Source organism: Protopterus annectens, chromosome 14.part0 (genome assembly GCF_019279795.1).
Source record: "Protopterus annectens isolate FY-2018-M chromosome 14.part0, PAN1.0, whole genome shotgun sequence".
NCBI classification, from domain to species: Eukaryota; Metazoa; Chordata; order Ceratodontiformes; family Protopteridae; genus Protopterus; species Protopterus annectens.
In genome coordinates, this window is record NC_056748.1 from 273,500,372 (window position 1) to 273,521,188 (window position 20,817).

The 20,817-nt window shown below is 38.0% G+C and overlaps 1 protein-coding gene across 1 annotated transcript in view; it reads right to left on the minus strand.

Annotated features, from left to right (window-relative positions):
• LOC122788651 (calcium uniporter protein, mitochondrial-like) overlaps positions 1 to 19,637 on the minus strand; it is a 1,672,929-nt gene extending 1,653,292 nt beyond the window's left edge. Inside the window, exons 1-2 of the mRNA XM_044055548.1 lie at positions 19,630 to 19,637; positions 18,830 to 19,091 (exon numbers count right to left, since the gene is read on the minus strand). Of these exons, the coding sequence (XP_043911483.1) occupies positions 18,830 to 19,091; positions 19,630 to 19,637 (270 nt within the window). The remainder of the gene's footprint in view (positions 1 to 18,829; positions 19,092 to 19,629) is intronic.
• Between the last annotated feature and the right edge of the window lie 1,180 nt (positions 19,638 to 20,817).

The window sequence follows — 20,817 nt, forward strand, 5'->3', positions numbered from 1 at the left end:
GGAGATGAGAATGCAGCACAACTGACCCAATGCTTGCAATGAGATAGTTGAGAAGACTCTATAATGAGGAGAGATTCCAACTAGACATTCCTAGACTTGGAGAAAACACATGACAAGGTCCCAAGAAAGCCGATCTGGGTAGTGTATACTGGTTCAAAGTCCCTAAAACATTGATAGAATTTGTGCAGGCTGTGTTCAAGGACCCAGTAACTCCAGCACAAAAATGTTTGGTCTCACAGAGGGGTTCCCAGTGGGAGTGGGTATGAACCAGGATTCAGCGCAAGCCAATTGCTTTTCATACTGGTGATGGACTACATTAGCAAAAAAAAAGATTGGAGGGGACAGATCAACAAAGTTGCGGTATGCAGATAATGTGGCAATATAGGCAGACTGAGCAAGAACTTCAGCGAAGGAATGGGGAACAGAATGCAAAACTGAAGGCATGCAGGATGAAAGAGAGCACAGATAAGGACTGTCATAATAGTAGCAAATGAGGCAAATCACAAGAAGATGAGAATCAGGAGAGAAGGCAAAATATGGGAGAGAGTGGAACAGGTTAACAGCTTCAAGTATCATGGAGGGGGTGGTTGAGGCAAAGGGAAGTCTTAATTAGGAAGTCAAAGATAGAATCAGAGGGGTTGCAGCCAAGTGGCAGAGTTTCAGGGGTACTGTATGACAGGAGAATGCCAAAGAAGCTGAAAAAGTAAGGTGCACAAAACAGTGGTATGACCAATTGTACTATAAGGTAAAGCAAAAAGTTACACCAAGGAAAACGGAAAGGCTTCCACAATTACAAGAGCTCCATGCAAAGAACCAAATACTAATGGTGCAAATCAGAGTGACTGAACACAGCTGGGAGTGCAGAGTGATGGAGGCAGACAGATCTCACCATTTTCAAAGGCAAATTATACAGTAGCTCACACAAGCAAATCTGGTTTGCATCTACACAGAAACTATGTGAAAGTTTGCTGCTGCCCATTTGCATTCTAATTTTCCATTTTGGCTGATCAGACTATACTTTGTGCCTATTTATGTTTTACTATTTAATCCTTTACTATGGTTATGCACACGCACTACAGATTTAACTCTGCTCATTTTGCAATATCAAAGTGTACATTAAATTTAAAACAGATTCACATTCATCCAGTGCATACGGAGTTTAATAGAGGGGTTAAATCACCTGCATTTTGATTTTAATACACATAACCAGGTAACTGGGATAGTCTAGTAATGACTTTCAGCCATGACTCTAGCCACAGAGTGGTTATCAATAAAGGCATAAAACGGACGTGGCCTGATGGCCATGATATCATATGCAAATGACACGATTGACATGCCATGCAGATTTGATTCACTGTCCACATGAACATTCATTGAGGGGGCAGTACAATTACCTATTGTATGCAGTGTTTTTCATTTTTGCAAGGGGGACTGCACCCCTCTTAAATTATATATACAAGTTCTGGGATCACACCACATTGAGAAAAAGGGTTACTAGTATGCATCATGTCACTGTCAGCTGTGCACAACCATCATTTACATACAATATGTTTTTTTTTCCTTTTGCTACTGCTCAGTGTAGTTCGGAGAGCTGACCTTTTTTTCTACTGTTCATGTGGTTTACAGATCCTGCTATACACTTGTTATACTTCAAAGAAATAACCGTTGTTCGCAGATGACATGCTCGTATTTAATAATGATGGTGGTACACATTAATCAGGGGTTCAGTACAGGGTTTAACGTTACTACTGTACAAGTTGTACACATTTTTGTTTTCCTTTCACTTCGTTTTTGAAATGTATTTCCTTACAGCAGGGCGTGCACCTTGCATCATTATTACAGAGAAGACGATCTAATCCGAACTGTTATAGCTTGGTATTATAACAAGTATGCAGGATCTGTACACACATGCTCTGAGAATGCCGGCTGAATATTCATGCAGACTACAAAGACATCAACACGAGTATTGATAAGTTTTCATACACCTTGCCTGGTGCTGGGTGGAATTTTGGCAGGTCTTCCTACTGCACATCCAGGGGGTTAAGTACAGTAAAACAAAGCCGACAAAGCTAGCTATCACTGCCCGGCAGCGTAAAGAGCAAAAGAAGCCCAATGCACTGGAGAAGGGATCTTAAAGGGACAGTCCCAGAGATTTTTTTTCTTTTAATTCTGGTCTTTGTCTACATTTTCAGTCTTTCTGAGCATACCTCATATTTAGCTGGGGGGGGGGGGGGTGCTTACAGGAAGTTTCAATGATCTTATTCAAAATTCCATCTCAAATTGCAATTGTACTCAACTTGTCTCACTGAGTCATTCATTAGTTTCACCTGTAATTTTTATCCTCAAAGAAAAAGTAGCCTTTCGGGAACTTTATTACCTTGCAGGAAAGCATATGAGCAATGCAAAGCTAAAATGTTAGTGTTTTCTGTGGTTTCCTTTCATATTTTAATTGTGTAGATTTCCGAATGCTAGCTACGTGCTACAATGCTAGGCACTACTGCCAGTTGTCCTGTAGAAAGCATCAGCATGATGCAACTTTCCAACAGTAGTAGAAGCAGTCCTGTAGAAAGCATCAGCATGATGCAACTTTCCAACAGTAGTAGAAGCTGTCCTGTAGAAAGCATCAGCATGATGCAACTTTCCAACAGTAGTAGAAGCTGTCCTGTAGAAAGCATCAGCATGATGCAACTTTCCAACAGTAGTAGAAGCTGTCCTGTAGAAAGCATCAGCATGATGCAAGTTTCCAACAGTAGTAGAAGCAGTCCTGTAGAAAGCATCAGCATGATGCAACTTTCCAACAGCAGTAGAAGCTGTCCTGTAGAAAGCATCAGCATGATGCAACTTTCCAACAGTAGTAGAAGCTGTCCTGTAGAAAGCATCAGCATGATGCAAGTTTAAGCATCAGCATGATGCAACTTTCCAACAGTAGTAGAAGCTGTCCTGTAGAAAGCATCAGCATGATGCAACTTTCCAACAGTAGTAGAAGCAGTCCTTTTTCCCCAGGTTTTGTTTTTCGATCTCTGAATACCAGCCAAGTGTAATGGTTTTCTGACATGCCTTAAAAAATGTGTGCGACAAGAAACAGATTCATTTTTAAACAATGAAGTCCAAAACTTACTGTAGTCTATCTGGAGGCAGTAATGCCCAATCCATCTTTTCCTCAACCCAAAATCTCCTTCGACATGGAAGAAGCAAGCACAAGAAAGACAAGAAAGCCCCACAGTCAGCCAAAGGTACAACAGAACATGCAAGTAGGCATCTCTTCTTGCACTTAAGATAAGGAAGTGGCTACTTGGAATTTTATCTGGATCTTTCTTCTGAAGACTCCATGAATTCACTTCCTCAACGTGGTTTTATGATAGTAAAGTGAAACAGTAGCCAGAACAAAGTGTAGTAAAGCAATTAAGTTTATAGCACATTTTTAAAAGACACACACACACACAGTAAGCTCTCTTAACTTGCAGAGTATCCCTTTCAAACCATTAAATTTAACTTTGAGCATGCAATGCACAAGCAGTAATTGCAAATACAGTTTAAGCAGCAGCCCTTCTCCCAGCGTAAAACTTACCTACAATCACTGTAGTTACCTAAAGTAATGAACAGCAGTGGACAGAAAGTTCCAACTACCATTCTTACAACATCACTGTAGCGAGTGATAACACTTGAGACCTCATCAGCCACAGGTCAGGACAACTAAAGAAAACAGGTGGTTCAGGGAATAAAAATCTCACTCTAGTCTAAATATTGTTTAAAATCGCTGTATGGGCAGAAGAGGACCAGAGGTCAGCAACAGCTAGCAAACAGGGGCTGAAGGTACAGCAAAGCAAGGCAGAAAGTCTTCGGGTACTGTTAATTCAACATCAAGATACTTGTCACGGCCTACAAAGAAGAAAATGCAAAATAAAAAGGCTGGGTAATTGTGGGATAAGGATCACAGGCACCTACACCTAATCTGTTACAACAAGATGAAACTTTGCACACTAGACATATGGACAACAATTTTCCCCTCTCAATGGGATGGCATACCTTTATAAAGGAACTGCCTCTGGCTTCAAGAGGGTCTGTCAAATTGAAGGGGCTAAAATGAAAGATTTGTGCTAATGATGCAACAGTAATACTTTACAGCAAAGGAAAAAAAAAAAAAAACACTAAAAAGTAGTAACTGAGCATTCCTGAGATTTTCTGTTAAACTCAGTCTAAACGTACCCACCAATCAAAAAGAAACAATGATGCCTATACTGAACAAATTAGTTAACATCTCTCCTAAAATTTCTATTAGGAATCATAGACATACATACAACACAAAAGTGCTAGTCTGACAAGAATGGACAGTTCAAACCAACCACTTTACTTCTCTACAACTGGTCAACAGAACATATCAAGCTCTTTATTCGGATATCAAAGTTAAAATTTACTATAAGTGCATTTCCTAAACTCAAAAACATAGTAGTACAGCTTTACCACAATCTGAATGTTACATCAACTCACCACAACCAGCATGGCACACTATACCAAGTACCTTAACAAAAAAATAAATAAATGTTGACCAAGAAAACAAGTCATTTTCAATTAAATAAAGCTTCAAATGAGAACATACATAAGTAAAATAACAAGAACAGGAATGTTTATTTTAATATGGATGCAGAATGAGATACACAAAAGTTCTGTGTAACACTGAACACTATCTGTAGTAAATGTGTTACTTGTTACATGTGCACAAAAGTAAAATAAAATAGCAAAACTTAAGTGTTTTCTGCATAATGTAACAACCTTCATCTACTGCAGTTTTCAACTTTGTGCATTTAGTTTCTTCACTTTCAATGCTTTAAAAGATTAGCCTCAAACTTAAGTCCCCCATAAGGTTTCCAATCAACAACACATCCTTTGATAGAAAATGTATATTATATATATCTCAAAAAATACACACACACACATTATATATGTTATAGGTTGGTACTGGGCTATCTGCCCGAAGGCATATATTAGCCCAGCCACATTGTGCGGTATTCACCGCCCCTTTAGTAGTTCCCTAGACCCTTGTACTAGCAGCTAGTATCTTGGCCCCTATCTAGTAGTGCTGTTGGTGTGACCCCCAGTGTGAACTTTGTTACCCATCCACTCATCAAGGTTCCTCTTGAAGAGGAATAGTGAGGGGCTCTGTCTTAAGTAGATCGGGACCCTGTTCCATAGTAAGGGAAGTCTCTGCGAAGGGAATCTATCCGTCAAGCATGTTCTATTCATTGTTGTGTTGAGGTTTATATCCCTAGAGCGTGTAGCTCGAGTAGATTTGGTTTTGCTAAGATGGAGCATGTTCAACAATTCTGGGTTGGACATGGCTCTGTACATACACACACATATATACACAAAAATATTAATAAAAAGATTACATAATTGAATATCTTACAATTTGAAATTGTCCAGACTGGATACAAGAATAAAAAGACATCTGTGGGATTTCAGAAACACCATCACTCCCCATTTCCAAACATAGAACTTTTCACTTTCACAAGTTACAATTCTAAAAAGGTCCTTTTCAACTGTATTTGCTTCCCCATAAACATCCTTCTCCCAGTAACCAACTCTGCCCATTATACATATAAAACTGACAGATACAATTTAATTAAAATTCCAACTTATTTTTTTAATCAAATTCAAACTGTACAGACTTCAGCTACAATCTGTCCTCCAGCAAGTTCTCAGAACCTCAATTTATGAGATTTTTAAGAATCTACTTTAAGTGCCTAGCCAAAATTAAATACAAATAAAAAATAAATGTCTGGAAGAAGCAGATGGAGCCCATATATAAAACCCATCTTTATTAACTTTAATAAAAACAGTCAAGTGTTTTTCTCCCTCTTTTCTTCGGGACTTCCATCAGAACTAAACCTACGTTGGTTAATGCACCATTTATATACAATCAAATTGTTTCAATAACCAATGAGAATCCAAGGTCAACTAAGATACTGAAGTCTGTTAAATATCTTTCATTTAAAAGAAAAGAGAAACTCGTATAAATTCTCATGCAAACACAAACAGTCATGTTCAATTTTTTACAAAAATTCTTGTAAGAAATATATTCACTTCAAAAACACAATAATTAAAAATCACAATGTTGCTGCATGTGCTAGCATTTTCTTATAAAATACATGGCAAAATGTCAATTTGGCTGCCCTTGATTTCAGTAAACTACCAATGGAGGTGGTTTCATTCAGCCCTGGACTTTCACTGGCATCCAACCTCACCTGACACAAAAGCTCTCTGTATTCCAGAGTATATTCCCAAGGACCACCCCCTTGTTGTTTTTACTATTTGTTTTTAGACAAAGAAATAACATTTTGTATTTCCTTTGCATATTTCCTTGTGCTTTTATAAGGAGTTGGTATTTTTGTTTTGATTGTTGTATAAATGCTCATATATGTGTTTATGTAGGGGATGTTCGGTCTTTCCTACAGAAAATTAATAGAAATAAACACAAAAAGCCAGGTAAACAATAGGGAGGTACATTGTAGCCTGAAAAAAATTAAAGATGCATTTAAAAGGTAGGTAATTCTATAGTTTCCCTTTCATGTATATAACTGCACTTCTTGCACACACTGCATTTCTTAGTCACCTTCTTATAAAACTGAGACAATCATTACTCATATTGAAAAATTGTCTTTTTCTATTTTTTCTTTTAAATTAATGCGCCATTTAATACAAAAAGTAGGTCTGTCACCTATACATGCTCTAATTTCAGTATCTACCACCAGTACATTCCAATTCCTGTTAATAAAGCCTTTGAAAGTGCGGCTATCGGGGCCACATTTAAATGAACATACCATTTTCAAAAATCAGATTCAAACCTTAAAAAAAAAAAAGGTGGCTACATTTGGGGAACTGTTAATGTCCACTAATCCTTACCTAACAAGGGGGTAAATTTGGAACGTTATCCCTGTATAATTTCATCTTTAATCTCTTAACAAGGCCTTGGGGTAACCTCTTTCCAAAAAGATAGTAATATATCTAGTTCCTTGTATAGGTCTCGGTCACTAGAAACAATTCTAGCTAGTGTAACCATTTGACCCTTCACCAGACTTCTCTTTTGCTTGAATGGATGACAACTTGTAAAGTACAAATAGTTGATGGAAAAGATAGGTTTTCTATAAATGGTGGAATTAAAACTTCTCTCGGGGAGAATTAAGGTAATATCCAAACAGTTTAATTTTTAAATAAATCTCAGGGCTCATGACCAAAATCTCAGGGTTACTCTCCATCATATCTTTCTGCAGTTAGCCGCACTTTTGCTATATGGCACTTACTAGAAACCACAGCAATGCTGGCTCTTAACTCACCTCGGACACTTTTGTTGAAAGGGTGCCTCCTCCACTTACCTCATCCTCCAAAACCCCACCACTAAAGCGTTCCCATTCAGAAAGTTATTAGGCACACAGTGACAAAGGAAGCACAAGACTCCTCAACACAAGTAGAAATTAACTCTCATCTGTGTTACTTTTCTGCAGTTAAACACAAGTTACAAATTCACCTAGCTGCAACACCTGTATCATCAGGCACACTTTCTTTCCAATAAATTCAGTTCAGCTAACACAAATTCAGAGCCTTGTCATAGAACACCATTAAATAAAATAAATCCTACCAAATAACCTTCTCAATCTACACACTGCTTCTGTATTGAAATTAACTTCTGTGGAAGGTGACGTTTTTTCATGCAATACTGAATCAAGGCGACAGCCACATAATTCTCCTGAACTTGGAATCCATTTCATTTTTATAACTACTCTGTTCCAGGCTACAGCAGAGAGATCACCATTCTACAATTAAATCACTACAGAACAAAGAACACACAAGCAACTACTAGTAAAGAACGCCAAAAAGAATGGCTGTATGTATTCTGTCAGTTCGTTGACCTTAAAACGATTCTGAAAGCATATTTTGATGATGAAGCCCAGCATTTTACTACAGAATGCACAAAGTACATTCTGCAATTAAAATCAGAACATATTACATTACATCACTGGGAATAAGTATACAAACTCAAGTCAAAACATTAGAAATGTCTACTAACATAGCAACATTCAACTGCCAAAGAATAGAACAGTTCTGTAGGAGCCACTACTGCCACTTACTATACTTTCTCAACCTCTTAACATAAGAAATCTGGACAAAGACAAAATTATGGGGGGGGGGCAAAAAATAGGGACAAACTTTAAATATTGCTTTAATAAACTTAAAAAGTTGCTAGAATAACAAGTTTTGTGTTAATATCCTTCAGAAAATGCATGTCAAAGTCTGACACTCAAATGTCTGCCACTACTGAGACTTCAGTACCAAATGGTCTGCCAGAAAACAACGCATTTTATGATGAACAAACCAAAAAGGAGGGAAAAATTGGGACAGTTGAAATGTACGTCACTTACACTGCCAGTTACATCAGGTGTCACTGTTATTAAGCTAGAAAATGCTAAAATTAGAAGAAGCATCTGGGGCAAATGTCAGATGTTTTAACTTATGACTAAATAAATAAAAATCCATCCATTCAACTTAACACCTAGACACACATTCTAAATACAAGTGAACTCAAGGGCACATTACTTCAAAAACGGAAAACTGAGCTACAATGTCCATTTCGCTTACAGTCAGTTATGGGCCAAGCACTAGAAAACAAGTAAATAAAACTTTCTTACGGCACATTAACTTACAAAGGAAGGGTTGGGTGCACAAATTTGCTACTGTATTTTTGTTAATAAAATTTAGTACTGCTCCAAGGTCACTCTCACAACCCAATGCATGTCTTACCACAATCCTTTCATGTTGCTTTCATGGGACTAACCAACAAAGCTATTCACTTTCATGAAGAAAAGCATTATTACATGCAAGAAAAAGTATATCTACTGCCTCTAAAGTGAAATGATTTCTGATTTAGCACTTTTTCTCACCTTTCCAGGGGAGCTGTAACATATGCTTGTGAGGTACGCAACCATTTTAAATGAACAACAACAATAAAGACAAAAAAAATGCACAGCAGAGCAAAATTATAAGACTAGTGACAGAGGGTAAAATGAATGAAACAACATCAAGGTTGGACTCTAAATAAGAAACATGAGAAAAACAGTTTAACGGTTTTAAGCTTGCACAGCAATTACTCAAGTAGGCTGTCTCAGTTTGCTTAGGCCTAGTTACTGACCACATTCTACCTGCCTTCAGAAAATGCTAGCTAGGATTCAGATATACTCACAGATAAGATCAGTCTGTAGTTCTGGGTTTTATGAATGAATCCACCACCTCAACTCCCAAGCAAGAATGCCTGTAGACCACAAAAGTAATTATGTACGTGAGGCCATATCAAATTTAAGCATTTACAACTATAAATAGCCTCAATGTCATTGGATCTATTTGGGGAGGACTATAAAAGTCTACCACAACATTACATGTCTATTCTCCCTTTTGCAGTGGCTGTAGGGCAAAAAGCACACCACCTAAAAAAAACAACCTGTTAAATGCTTCTTCAGTTTTCTGCATCACTAGCTCTATAATCATCTGTGGCAAGAATTTAATAAATAAAAGTGTCTAAAATGCCCATAGCCTCAAAAGACTGGCTATTCTATGCTATATTTCCAGCTGGACTCCCTAAAATTAAGATGGCATGAACAAATGTAAGCTCTTGTTGACAGTTTCCTAATAATGTGACTCATTAAGCCTATTATCCCCTCTTTCTGGTTGCATATTAAACATACCAAAAGAATTAGCACCCTGAAAAAGCCTATGCTACTAAGACAGAACATTCATCATAAACCAACTGTCAGGCTTTACACATTCCTTAAATGCTATTGCCCCCTTCAATAAAGGGCTTTAGATTAGATAAATGCAATATCATACAATGTTGCATTCAAAAATTTCATTTTGTCTGTCTGGAATGGCAGTGTTTAATTTGCTTTAGAATGCCATATGGTTTAGTATACTTTCTTTTTCAGTGCTCAGAAGTCAGACAAACTGTTCAACAATGTCTCATCCAATACTGCAAGCGCAGCAGCAACAGATCCAAAGTAAAAGCTAATAAAAAACTGTATAGTGAATTTCTGTCAAGAACTCTTCTTTGTTCATACCTTAGCTGATATGTTAAGAATTACAAATGGATTCCTGGAACACAAGCAATAAAATACTTGTGAAAGTGTAAACCATGATTTCCACAAAAAAAGGTGAAGGCCTTATAGAAACGGAATTATCCCCAGCCCATGCACTCTCTCTCTTGCACATTCTCCCCTCAAGAAGATGAGATACATAACCTGTAGTCAAAATAAAAAAAAACTATGTAAAACTACACCTCAATGAAATCTGACAGCTTAACTGTTAAATGCAGTAGCACTACCTACAATAAAAGGAGATCTGGAAGTAATTAGTCTATAAAGGGGACATGTTTTTGGAAGGATACGACATACTGTATAACAAAACATTTTTTTCAGTTGAACAATTATCCTAAACTAAAAAAAAAAAAAGAGCGAGTACAATTACAACTACAGGTGTGCTCTAAAAAGCAGACCCCCCCCCCCATCTTAAAAATATAAGGAGCCATATACCCTCAGATAAAAACAAACAGAACTGCATGTACAAGCTGTTAAACCACAGCAGTACATTTTTATGAATTACTGTTCAGATTTAGGAAGACTCCTCTTATTTGACAAGCAGGTAGACTCAAGGCTCAAGCCTCTTTTTAGTAGGGTGACCTGGGAGCACTGTCTGATTAAGTGACAGTCTCCTATTCAAGCACGAGCAAAGGAGAACAGAGGGAATCAAACCCTGGACTACAGAATAATGTTCTTTAGCAATTCACAGTCCCCAAGCCTCTGTGCTAAACTGCCAGCTTCATCACTCAGCACTTCCCTTTATGTAACATCTGTAAACAATATCTCAGATATTAAACGCTACACATGCTAGTAATGAAACCCTATGTGGAATACTCTACCCAGCTCTACAAGGCTGAACTACACAAGTACAGAAACATTGTGTTAATAGTTCATGGAAGGACAACAGATGGATTTGGCTCCCTAAACAAAACTGATATGAGCAAAGACAAGAAACCTATACATACTACAGGACACTGGAAGCTTTAAAAATATATAGGACAAGAAGCCATTCAGTTTAGACTGCAGAATATGTAAAAACGAGGTGGAGCAGCAAATGCATTGTACAAGTTAAAGTTTGCTAGAAAATAACAGAATGCAAAGCCCCAACCAAGTAAAACCAAAATAATCCAGATAAACTGCATGGATCTAATGGACATTGTTAATATTTCAGCAGAGTTTGTTGCAGAAAATACAAATTAGTGATTATGTAATTGCAAATTAATGTACTCAAAATGGACACAACTGTTGCCCTCCAGAATCACCCCCACACAGCTTTCCACTGGTAAAATGGTGGTCATTCAGAAAGACTCAATACTCACAAATGGTAAAGAAAACTAAGTAAAACCCATAACATTATGTAGACAATCCAAATGTAAAAACAGAACATGAAAAAGGCATGAGATAGAAGTGTAAATAACCTTTAAAAAGGCACCACTGAAGCAACTAAAGGGAATTTCAAAAGGTTCTACCTCGAACATGACAGACTGTGATGGCATATATCAACTCACATAAAATACTCAGTTCTACAGCAAAAAAGGCAAAAAGAGCATAAAAGTTGAATTTTAAAACATAAAAGGAACGGTAATGTTCCGCATTCTGCTACATTCTGTGCTTCTGTTCTCAGTTTAAGTCTTTTGCCGTGTGCATTGCCCACTTCACAGATCATGTCAAACATTCTAGTTGGAAAAAATAAACAGGCAGGCCAAAGACAAGGAGACATTCTCAAAAATGTAGCTAAGAAATTAGCACAGAAGCAAGGCACAGCAAATTCTAAATCTGTCAGAAGGTACTTCAAGTAAAAGAAAGGACACCAATACATTGTATTGTCACCTACCCTATTTTACAACTTGCCACATTTACTACCTGCTCCCCATCTACGCATTGCTGTAAAAAAATTAGATTTGGAAAAGAAAAAAAAAGAGCGGGTAACCACATCTCTATTACCATGCTGTGTTAAAAGTGATCAGCAGCTATGCAGAAAACTATCTTAAAACATTACACACAAAAAACTGAAGCAAATATTAGCCCTGTTCAGTTTTCCTGTTGATGCTACTATTCTCAACAGCTGTTATCATTCTTACTCCAACATAAAACTTTCTAAAAAGCACAGAAACCATTATATCTGCTGCAGGATGTATAAAATAATTAGGATTGAATGTAGTAAATATCAACCAAAACCCAAAATTCCTTCATTACAGAAGCTTCACTATATCAAACGACAAATGTGTGAGAAATTACTGGTCTGCTCAATACAATTTCACTACACCTTATTAAAGCTAAAATAAATAAAAAATAAATAAAATCATAATATTCTCCCCAAATACAACAAGCTTTCCTGGGATCCAGAGATGACCTACTCATGGATGTCCATCTCAAAGCAGAAGTGGATTCAGTCCTAAATCCTTCTTGGCCAACAAGCACTACCAACGACAGATTCTGATGGGGTTTCCACACAATCATACAGACATATTAGCAGATGCTCTTTGAAACATTTTGCTGCACTTGTATACTTACTCTCAGATGTTCTCGGGAACCATTACTCTCATATGTTCTCGGCAACCACTTATTGTATCAATACTTTAACACATATAGCATTAGTAGGCACAAATACTCTCAGAAACCATTGTCTATGTATGCCAGTTCAACACAAAAAAGGCAACTCTTCTTCTGAGGAATGGCTGTTTGCAGGGTCACCAAAGAAATTAGCACTGAACAACCTGGATGGGTCATTACACACATCCAAATAATATTGGTTACATTCACAACCTACCATCACACTTGCTAAAGAATGCTTTACACAAGTTTCTAAAAATTATTGATGCCATATACTGAATGCACAAAATGCAAGAGGAGAGACCTTATTTTAGCTAAACAATGACTGCATAAAAGCAATCTTAGAGGTTAGTGGCTTGGAGCACATGACCCAAGAAGATCAAACTACACCACACTAAAACAGGTTTACCAGGTCTTCCACCCTAATAAAAAATCCTCAAACAGCAGTTTTGCACAATTATAAAATTGATTTTAGGTCTAAGAACTACTAAAATCTACTTGGGAACAATTTGGTGTATTCATTTGCATCAAACCTCACACCATGTTTAAGCACTTCAGCAACTGTCTCGATTCTACAGTGGACAGTACACTGAACTATCCAGCTATAATGAAAGTTTTCTCATAAAAGAAGTTTCACAGTCAACACATGCCTTTCATTTAAAAAAAAAAACAGTGGAGCTGAAATTAATAAATGCATTTTTAGAAAGAGTAACAAGCAAGATCCCACACAATAGATAACTTTCTCCCAAACATTTTCAACCAGCTGCTGACTTTATAACCATATCAGAAAAATAGAAAACTGCAACATAGTAAACCTCTGCAATGTAGGGTATAAATTTCCTTTATGTGATTTAAATTGAGTCTACAACTACTACAAATTTACAAATATATAAAATGTTATTTGTTAATTGGATAGGTGGGCATGTCCCTCTTCAGCGACAAACTGGATAACAGGCACAAAACATTATAAGACATGACCAGAACTACACAATAATTATCCAAATATGACATTACATGATGAAAAAGGCACACAATAAAAGAGGCACAATACTGAGCAGAGGAAATCATGCTAGACATACAGGAATATACAACAATTCAGTCATTATAGTTATGCATAGAAAAAAAAACATAAAACATTTCATTGCTGGAACTGGGAAAATGAGATATAAAGGAACAAAAAGTTCACAGTAGCATGAGATGTTCTATGTAAAGGTACACCAGTTTGTAGCAAAAGTGCTCACCATTTTTCTTACAACAATATTAATAAATCACATGTTAAAGTACAAACTCACTGCTCAGTTTACTGCTAACGTACTGGAAAAAGTAGTTCATAAGCAAAATCTCAGAGCATCTCTAACAATATGCTGTAATGTGCGAGATACGCAAGCAAAATACATTGGCCATTATGTTTTCTTTCGCAAACCTGTGCAGAGACATTGGAATATTGTCTAGTTACATTCTTAAGAGACTGTTTTGCAAAACATGAGTAAAGCTAAATATTGCTGCTTTATGTCTAGGCCAAATTCATTTGATATAGTAGCACAACACCATTTCTTAAGATGTCTTAATGAAGACAGGGCCGGGTGTACAAATTCTGAAGTGGTTTCAAAACTTTTTATATTGCAGGAAATTTATGGGGCAACCAAAAAAAGGATCTCCAGATGAGTATTACAAAACATTCTGTTTTTAGCCACCTATTACTGGCATTACTTAGAAGGGGAATCGGGGAACACTGAAGTTACAGAAAAGTAGCAAATGCATTACACTATCATTCTAAGTACAGAAAAAGCTGAAAGGTAGATTCTTTAACTTGCACACGTGGGGTAATGCCTTCAGACTGAAACTGAAATAGTTCAAACTGATGACGAACATGAAGTGCTGTTCAAGGACAGAAACCATAGGTAGGTATAACACAATACTTGTGAATTTTATTTACTTAACATCTGTTTACCAGGAAAGTCTGACTGGAACAAAGCCAGTTTTCAACGGAAGCCCAGGGAGAAATAGTCCAGATGTATGTCTTTGTATACAGGTGCTTGGAGCATATATTTCAAAGACTGCACATATGGTGACTTATCCAAGCAGTGCTGAACTAAGGGATACAGAATCAAAGACTAAAGATAAAAGACATACAAGCACAGATTGCATGTTCAGATTTATTCAACAGGGTTGCCATTCTATGTTACTAGAATCAATTAACAGCAAGGGCTTCTGCATAAATGTACAGGGACATGACTGATTAAGTCCCATGCAGACAGAATCATTGCAGTGGTTTGTGGACTACAGTGTGGATATCTTCAGAAAACAAACTACAGCTAACCACAGGATGGACAAAACACACAGACACACACACTTTGATAAACTATTTGCAGCTACAAAATCTACATAAGTGAAATAAAGTAGCCAGGGACCAAGGTAATCACAAGATGACTTGCTGAAATTACTAGCAGTAGGAAATTGAAAAAATTACATTCAGTTTCAATTGTCCCCTGAACTCTGGAACCACCTCCCTCACACCCTCAGGTTTGGTTAGTGCTACAACACACTTTGAAAATGTCTTGCTGCCTATAAAAGTCTAATAACATGTTACAGTACTTAGAATCGTTGGCTCCTTACATCCTAGGTGTCAAAGAAGGTAACCTAAATGAAGAGGACAATATATCACTGTGAAACTATTAACTGATTCCCCGTCCCACTACAATGGTCTAGTTTTATTTATAAGTGCAGTATGTGAAAGGTATGCATGCTACATCCAAGGGCACGCTCTCACTTTCCAGTATGAGGTATTAAAGTAATGGCAGGGATACCCCTTCAACAGGTATAACATTTAATGCATTTCTGAAACATACTACAAGCAATATTTCAGCATACCTTTATATGTTAATATGCCTTTGATGCAAGAATAGACTGAATTTCATATATTTTTTTTATATACACACACAGACATATTATATATATATATATATATATATATATATATATATATATATATCACACCCATAGGTTTGCTTAAAATGCTCTATTACTAATAATGTCCTATAATAGGGCATGACTGCATATTTTACCAGAGTTTTTTTTCCCTCTCAGAGTACACTCTATAAGCACACTCTGCATACTAGACTTTAACTATCCCGTCACTAAAGTTACAACAGTTTTGGATCTTCACTCTAATACCAGAAGGGGAGAGGAGTTCCTTTATAAAGATTCAAAGTCTGGCTCCAGACATGCATGTGGTCTTCCTTCCAGGGTGTCTTCCTCATGCTGCAAAGAATGTAAAAGTGAGTGACCTATGGCCAGAGTTCTACAACCCACTGTTTTGGGAACATCAAACAAACAGGTCTGCATATAGGTGATAGTCTCTGGTCAGCGAAGTTGCAAAAACTGTGGTACTATATTCTGGGCATCTCAAACATCTGTCAACACTTGCAGAGACATTTTTAAACATGATTTTTAATACTCTCATTAACATTATGACAGTATGAAAAGCATGTAATAAACAAACACATTCACCACCTAGTTACATTTTTATATATGGTTACCCCTATGTTGGTCTGTACCGCAGCTCCACAAATAAAACCATTACTTTGGTTAAATGGACAATAAAAATGCCTTCAGGAAACAAGAGTACATCACTGTCAACAGAAACAAAGAACGTCATTCAGTATTATAAATATCAGATACTGTTTTCTTCTACTCATTTACAAACTCCCTTCACATAGGTGAGGCATACTACAAACTTGTTAACAATGCTCTGTATCACATGACCCAGTGTCACAATATGGCCAATATAGCGCCGCCATTCCTTCCTTCATTACCCCAGCTCTTGCAGAAAGGCAGCACCATGGTAAATGTCACCTCCCTGAAAGAAAATAACAGCAGTATGTGCTTCATACCACAGCTTACCACCAGTGTCTCCTCTGTATTATTTATAGCAACTAAGCAGCACTAGTGGTGCTGATGACAACTGCATCACCACACGGATTTCTCACTCTCTTCAAAACTTTCCATTTCATGTATAGGTGAAAACTACCTCAAATGTTGAAGACCACCACTGCTGAAAAACACAACACAGCCACAAACACATGCATTTCGACAGGCCAAAGCAACAACTACTCAGTCACAGGCACACACACACCATTTCAAAACTGCCCAACAGCAAAAAGTATATAAACTGTTGGCAACAGAAAATGATAGTAATAAAAAGATGTATATGTCCTGCTACCTACACATAATACATACACAACACTGCAACTATAGACAGAAAATATCCCACAGCAATGATACATTCACTGTGCATGGAGTGTATCACAATCAAACATCCAAATATATACTACACACCAAGGAGAACAATGATATCTCTATTCTATGGGGGGGTCCCTGTCCTCTCCACTTTTAAAACTCAAAAATCATAGAGTGCTTAAGTCACTCATATATACAATTTATCAGGCAGATGCAACCCTCTTTGTACAGTTCCCGATCCATTGCTAGTTAATAAAGCCTGCTATGAATCGATTAATTCACTATGCAGTCTAAATCATCCTCACTTAGAGCAAGTATTTTCCACTCATCTGTGCTCACCATGGTACAGCTGTGGTTACAGAAACATGAAGAAAAAAAGTGAGCAAAAATGGTTCATGTGCTATGCAGTGGGATCAAATGCAGACATGTAAATTAAGGTGTAAAAACCTATAAACAGTTTCACTTTGTAATACACCTGATTTGCCTCAGATGCGGAGAAAAGCAGACAAAACACTGCAAAAAACTAGGGATATACATGCACACGCTAAATAGAGGAGTGTAATTTGAGTCGACCATTATCTTCAGCTGAAGCACCTTTACAATCTAGAAGATAAATGTGGCTCATTTTACATGCTCACAGGTGTCAGTTTTATGTACTTGCCTATTTACAAGCAATGATGGACTTCCTACTTCTCATGTCAGAAATGACAGGAAAAGTTATTTACATCCAGTTAATACTTAGATTATTAACGACAGCAAGAAACAAAATCTGCAAACGTGTACATCACAAATGCCAAATCACTGAATCATTCACAAAGTTACACCAGGAAGAAAGCCTGGTCCGGTCTCCACATAAGAAGACTTCCTAGAATAGCCAAATATTTGCAGCTGGGTACATGTTTTTCCAGAACCAAAAATATATGCAAACGCATAATATAGCTGCAGACATTTGTGAAAGTCAAGTTAAAGCTAAAAAACAACAAGCAAACAATGCACCCTAGACAATATGCTCTAACACTTGAATGAAACGGTACAGCCTTGTGGCTGCTCAGGCTCCACTCTGCAGCATAAGTAGCATTTCTGAGCAATCAACGGCTCTTCTCTGCAGAATAATAAAAAAAAAACCTAAAAGCAACAATTTCCGTCTTCATTTTTTCCACACATATCAAACCATGTTATTAACCATTAGTGATTCCACCACACCCCCATCCGCAACTTCAGGATCTCACTTACTCTCAACCCCACCCCTCCACCTCTCCCAGCCCCCTTGGGAGGCTCTAGCCCAAAAGAGCAAGGGAGGATGAAAACTTAACATCTGTACGCATTTTGTGGCAGTTAACAACATATGCACTCCAACAACCAACTAGCAGATGTGACTGTACAGTACTACTGTAGTACACCCTTCTCTCTTGCCTTGACTTTCTCAATGTTATTGCGTTCTGTCATGCACTTAGCAACCACCCCTCCCTACTACACACAGGCAACAACGCCGTCCCCTCCCCCCTTTACACATAAACACACGACTTTGGCAGGTCGGGTTCCCCCTGCACCAGGACGTTTTGTACCCCCTACAGAAGAAACCCATTTATGTAAGAAGTGGACGGCGAAACGGGGAGGGGGCAGTAGGTCTGTCAAGGCAGTTTGGTTTCTGGAACTTTGAAACATTTACTGGTACGCAAATATATATTGTATTAATAGCAAGTCAGATGTTTATTTTACAGTGCCAATAGCAGAAGAGTATGCGGGAAGACAGTGGCACAGCCACCACCAGACAAGTCTTTCCCTTGTATCGCTCCTTCTTCATTCTAGCCACAGGCTACCAAAGGTACACTCCAGCAACCTTCACGGCCTCTGCCCCCATCCCGTATCAGCCCCACCTCCCCCTCCCGCCAGCAGCCATGACAGACAGACAAACTCACCGTCCGGCGCTGCTGCTGTCTGCTGCCCAGCCCAGGGAAACCACCAGTCAGCACGCCGCAGCTGCTACTCCGTGAGAGCAGCACTACCAGCGAAGATCTACCACCGTGGCAGCCATCTCTCAACTGGCAAGGGTTGCAGGCAAGGAACGTTGCGGGGCCGCGCAAGGCGGAGCCTAATATTGCATAAAAGCCAATGGGCAGCGAGGGGCGTAGGTAAATGCTGCCACTTACTTCCAAGCCACGCCTCTCCCACTGATCATGCCTACGGCATGTATGGTAGTGAATGAGAGCTCAGCTACCCATCAGGATGTCAACCTTCCTCAGTAAGGTAAAGGGACTGAAGATTCTCTGCCAACCAAACGTGTGCCTTTGCAATATAGCTTTTTCAACATTTCAGACTGATGTGCTTCTGGCATGCTGCAATAAAGCGTGTTTACGAGGTATTTTTCGGTGGTGCACCCGTAAATTAGCCACACTGCAGGGCATGGTGCATTATTCAGTAGGGATTTCCCATGTATTCAAGGGGAATGTTGCGCGCAGAAGAGCGTATTTATTTTAGCATGGCTGCTAAATAATTAAAGAGTTATACTACCCATGCTTTAAAACTGTCCCATATTAAAAGTAACGCCCACTATTTTAAAGTAATATTTAACATACTTGCTCACGTACAGAAAAACTGCATAATACAACTCTGTAAACCTGCATGAATGTACTGTCATACATGTCTATTTATGGGACCGTCATGCTAGCCCAGTGAATGTTTACCACTACTTTTACGTCGAACATGCTTCTTGACTTACTGCGGCATGCTTTGTATGGCAGCACTGGAGGAACATTTTCCCTAGCTGTGCTGATTTGTTCTGCTCCTTTTCTTTTTTATACTTCAAGGACTTGTGTTTTGTGATGCTTTAAATACTGACAATAGTGTTTCCTGACTACCCGTTGTGTAGTTCTGTTTATTACAACTCCGATATTATGCCACACACAGTTCCACTTTTCGTTGTAAGGCTTAATCCGCTTCTCTTTCCCGTGTCACTGAAGAAAAGCATAATGAATATTATGTGGATAGGGTATTATAATTTATTTTCCCTGGCTGATCTTTTTTTCTGATTTCCACGCTAAGATAAATCTGAATCGTACAGAAGAGTTAAATCGTCGCCAAAATTCAAAATCAAAGCCATACTGCAGTAACAATGGCAGTGGCACCCCTTCTACAAACGCATTCACAAGGCTTTATTTTGCCTCCTGACAGAATTCAGTTCCTCCTTTGACCCACTCATCAATTTCCTTCTTCTGTCCGCACCTTTGGAATGTGTCTGTGATTTGTATACATACACACACACACACACACACACACACACACACATATATATATATATATATATATATATATATATATATATATATATATTTATATAGATATATAGATATATATGTATATGTATATATGTGGCCTTGCCAGCTTGGTTACCTGACCTCACGTTAGCTTTTCTGTGTTTCATGCAGACAACAGCCACACTGTATATTGAAAGAACAATGCTGTAACAGTTTCACTCACCTCTTCATAAACTATGTTCACACTGTCAAAAACCTGACAATGCACTTTTTAACTTCCAGTGCAGTGTGAATGTTATATCCGTATTTCATTTTCAATGTTTCCGGCTAGACCAATGTCTAGCAACAGAACTGGAGGCACATCGTAGCAGCCTCTATGGCCCGATGCTAGAACAAATTACCTCTTAACCAAAGAAAGCTTGCTTCTACCCAACAAGGCTTCTGACTTGTCCTCAGATCACATTTTACCTCATTTGACTTGTTAGTTATGCAGTTTCTGGCCAAAACTAATCAATTTTTTGATTGGTCTTCCTTGTTTCTACACATGCCTTATACTGACTGCATGTACCCCTATTTAATACCCCCTTTCTATTTCTTTTGTTTCCACCATAATGCATATCCTGCCCTCCTTCATGGCTTTCTTATGCATAGGT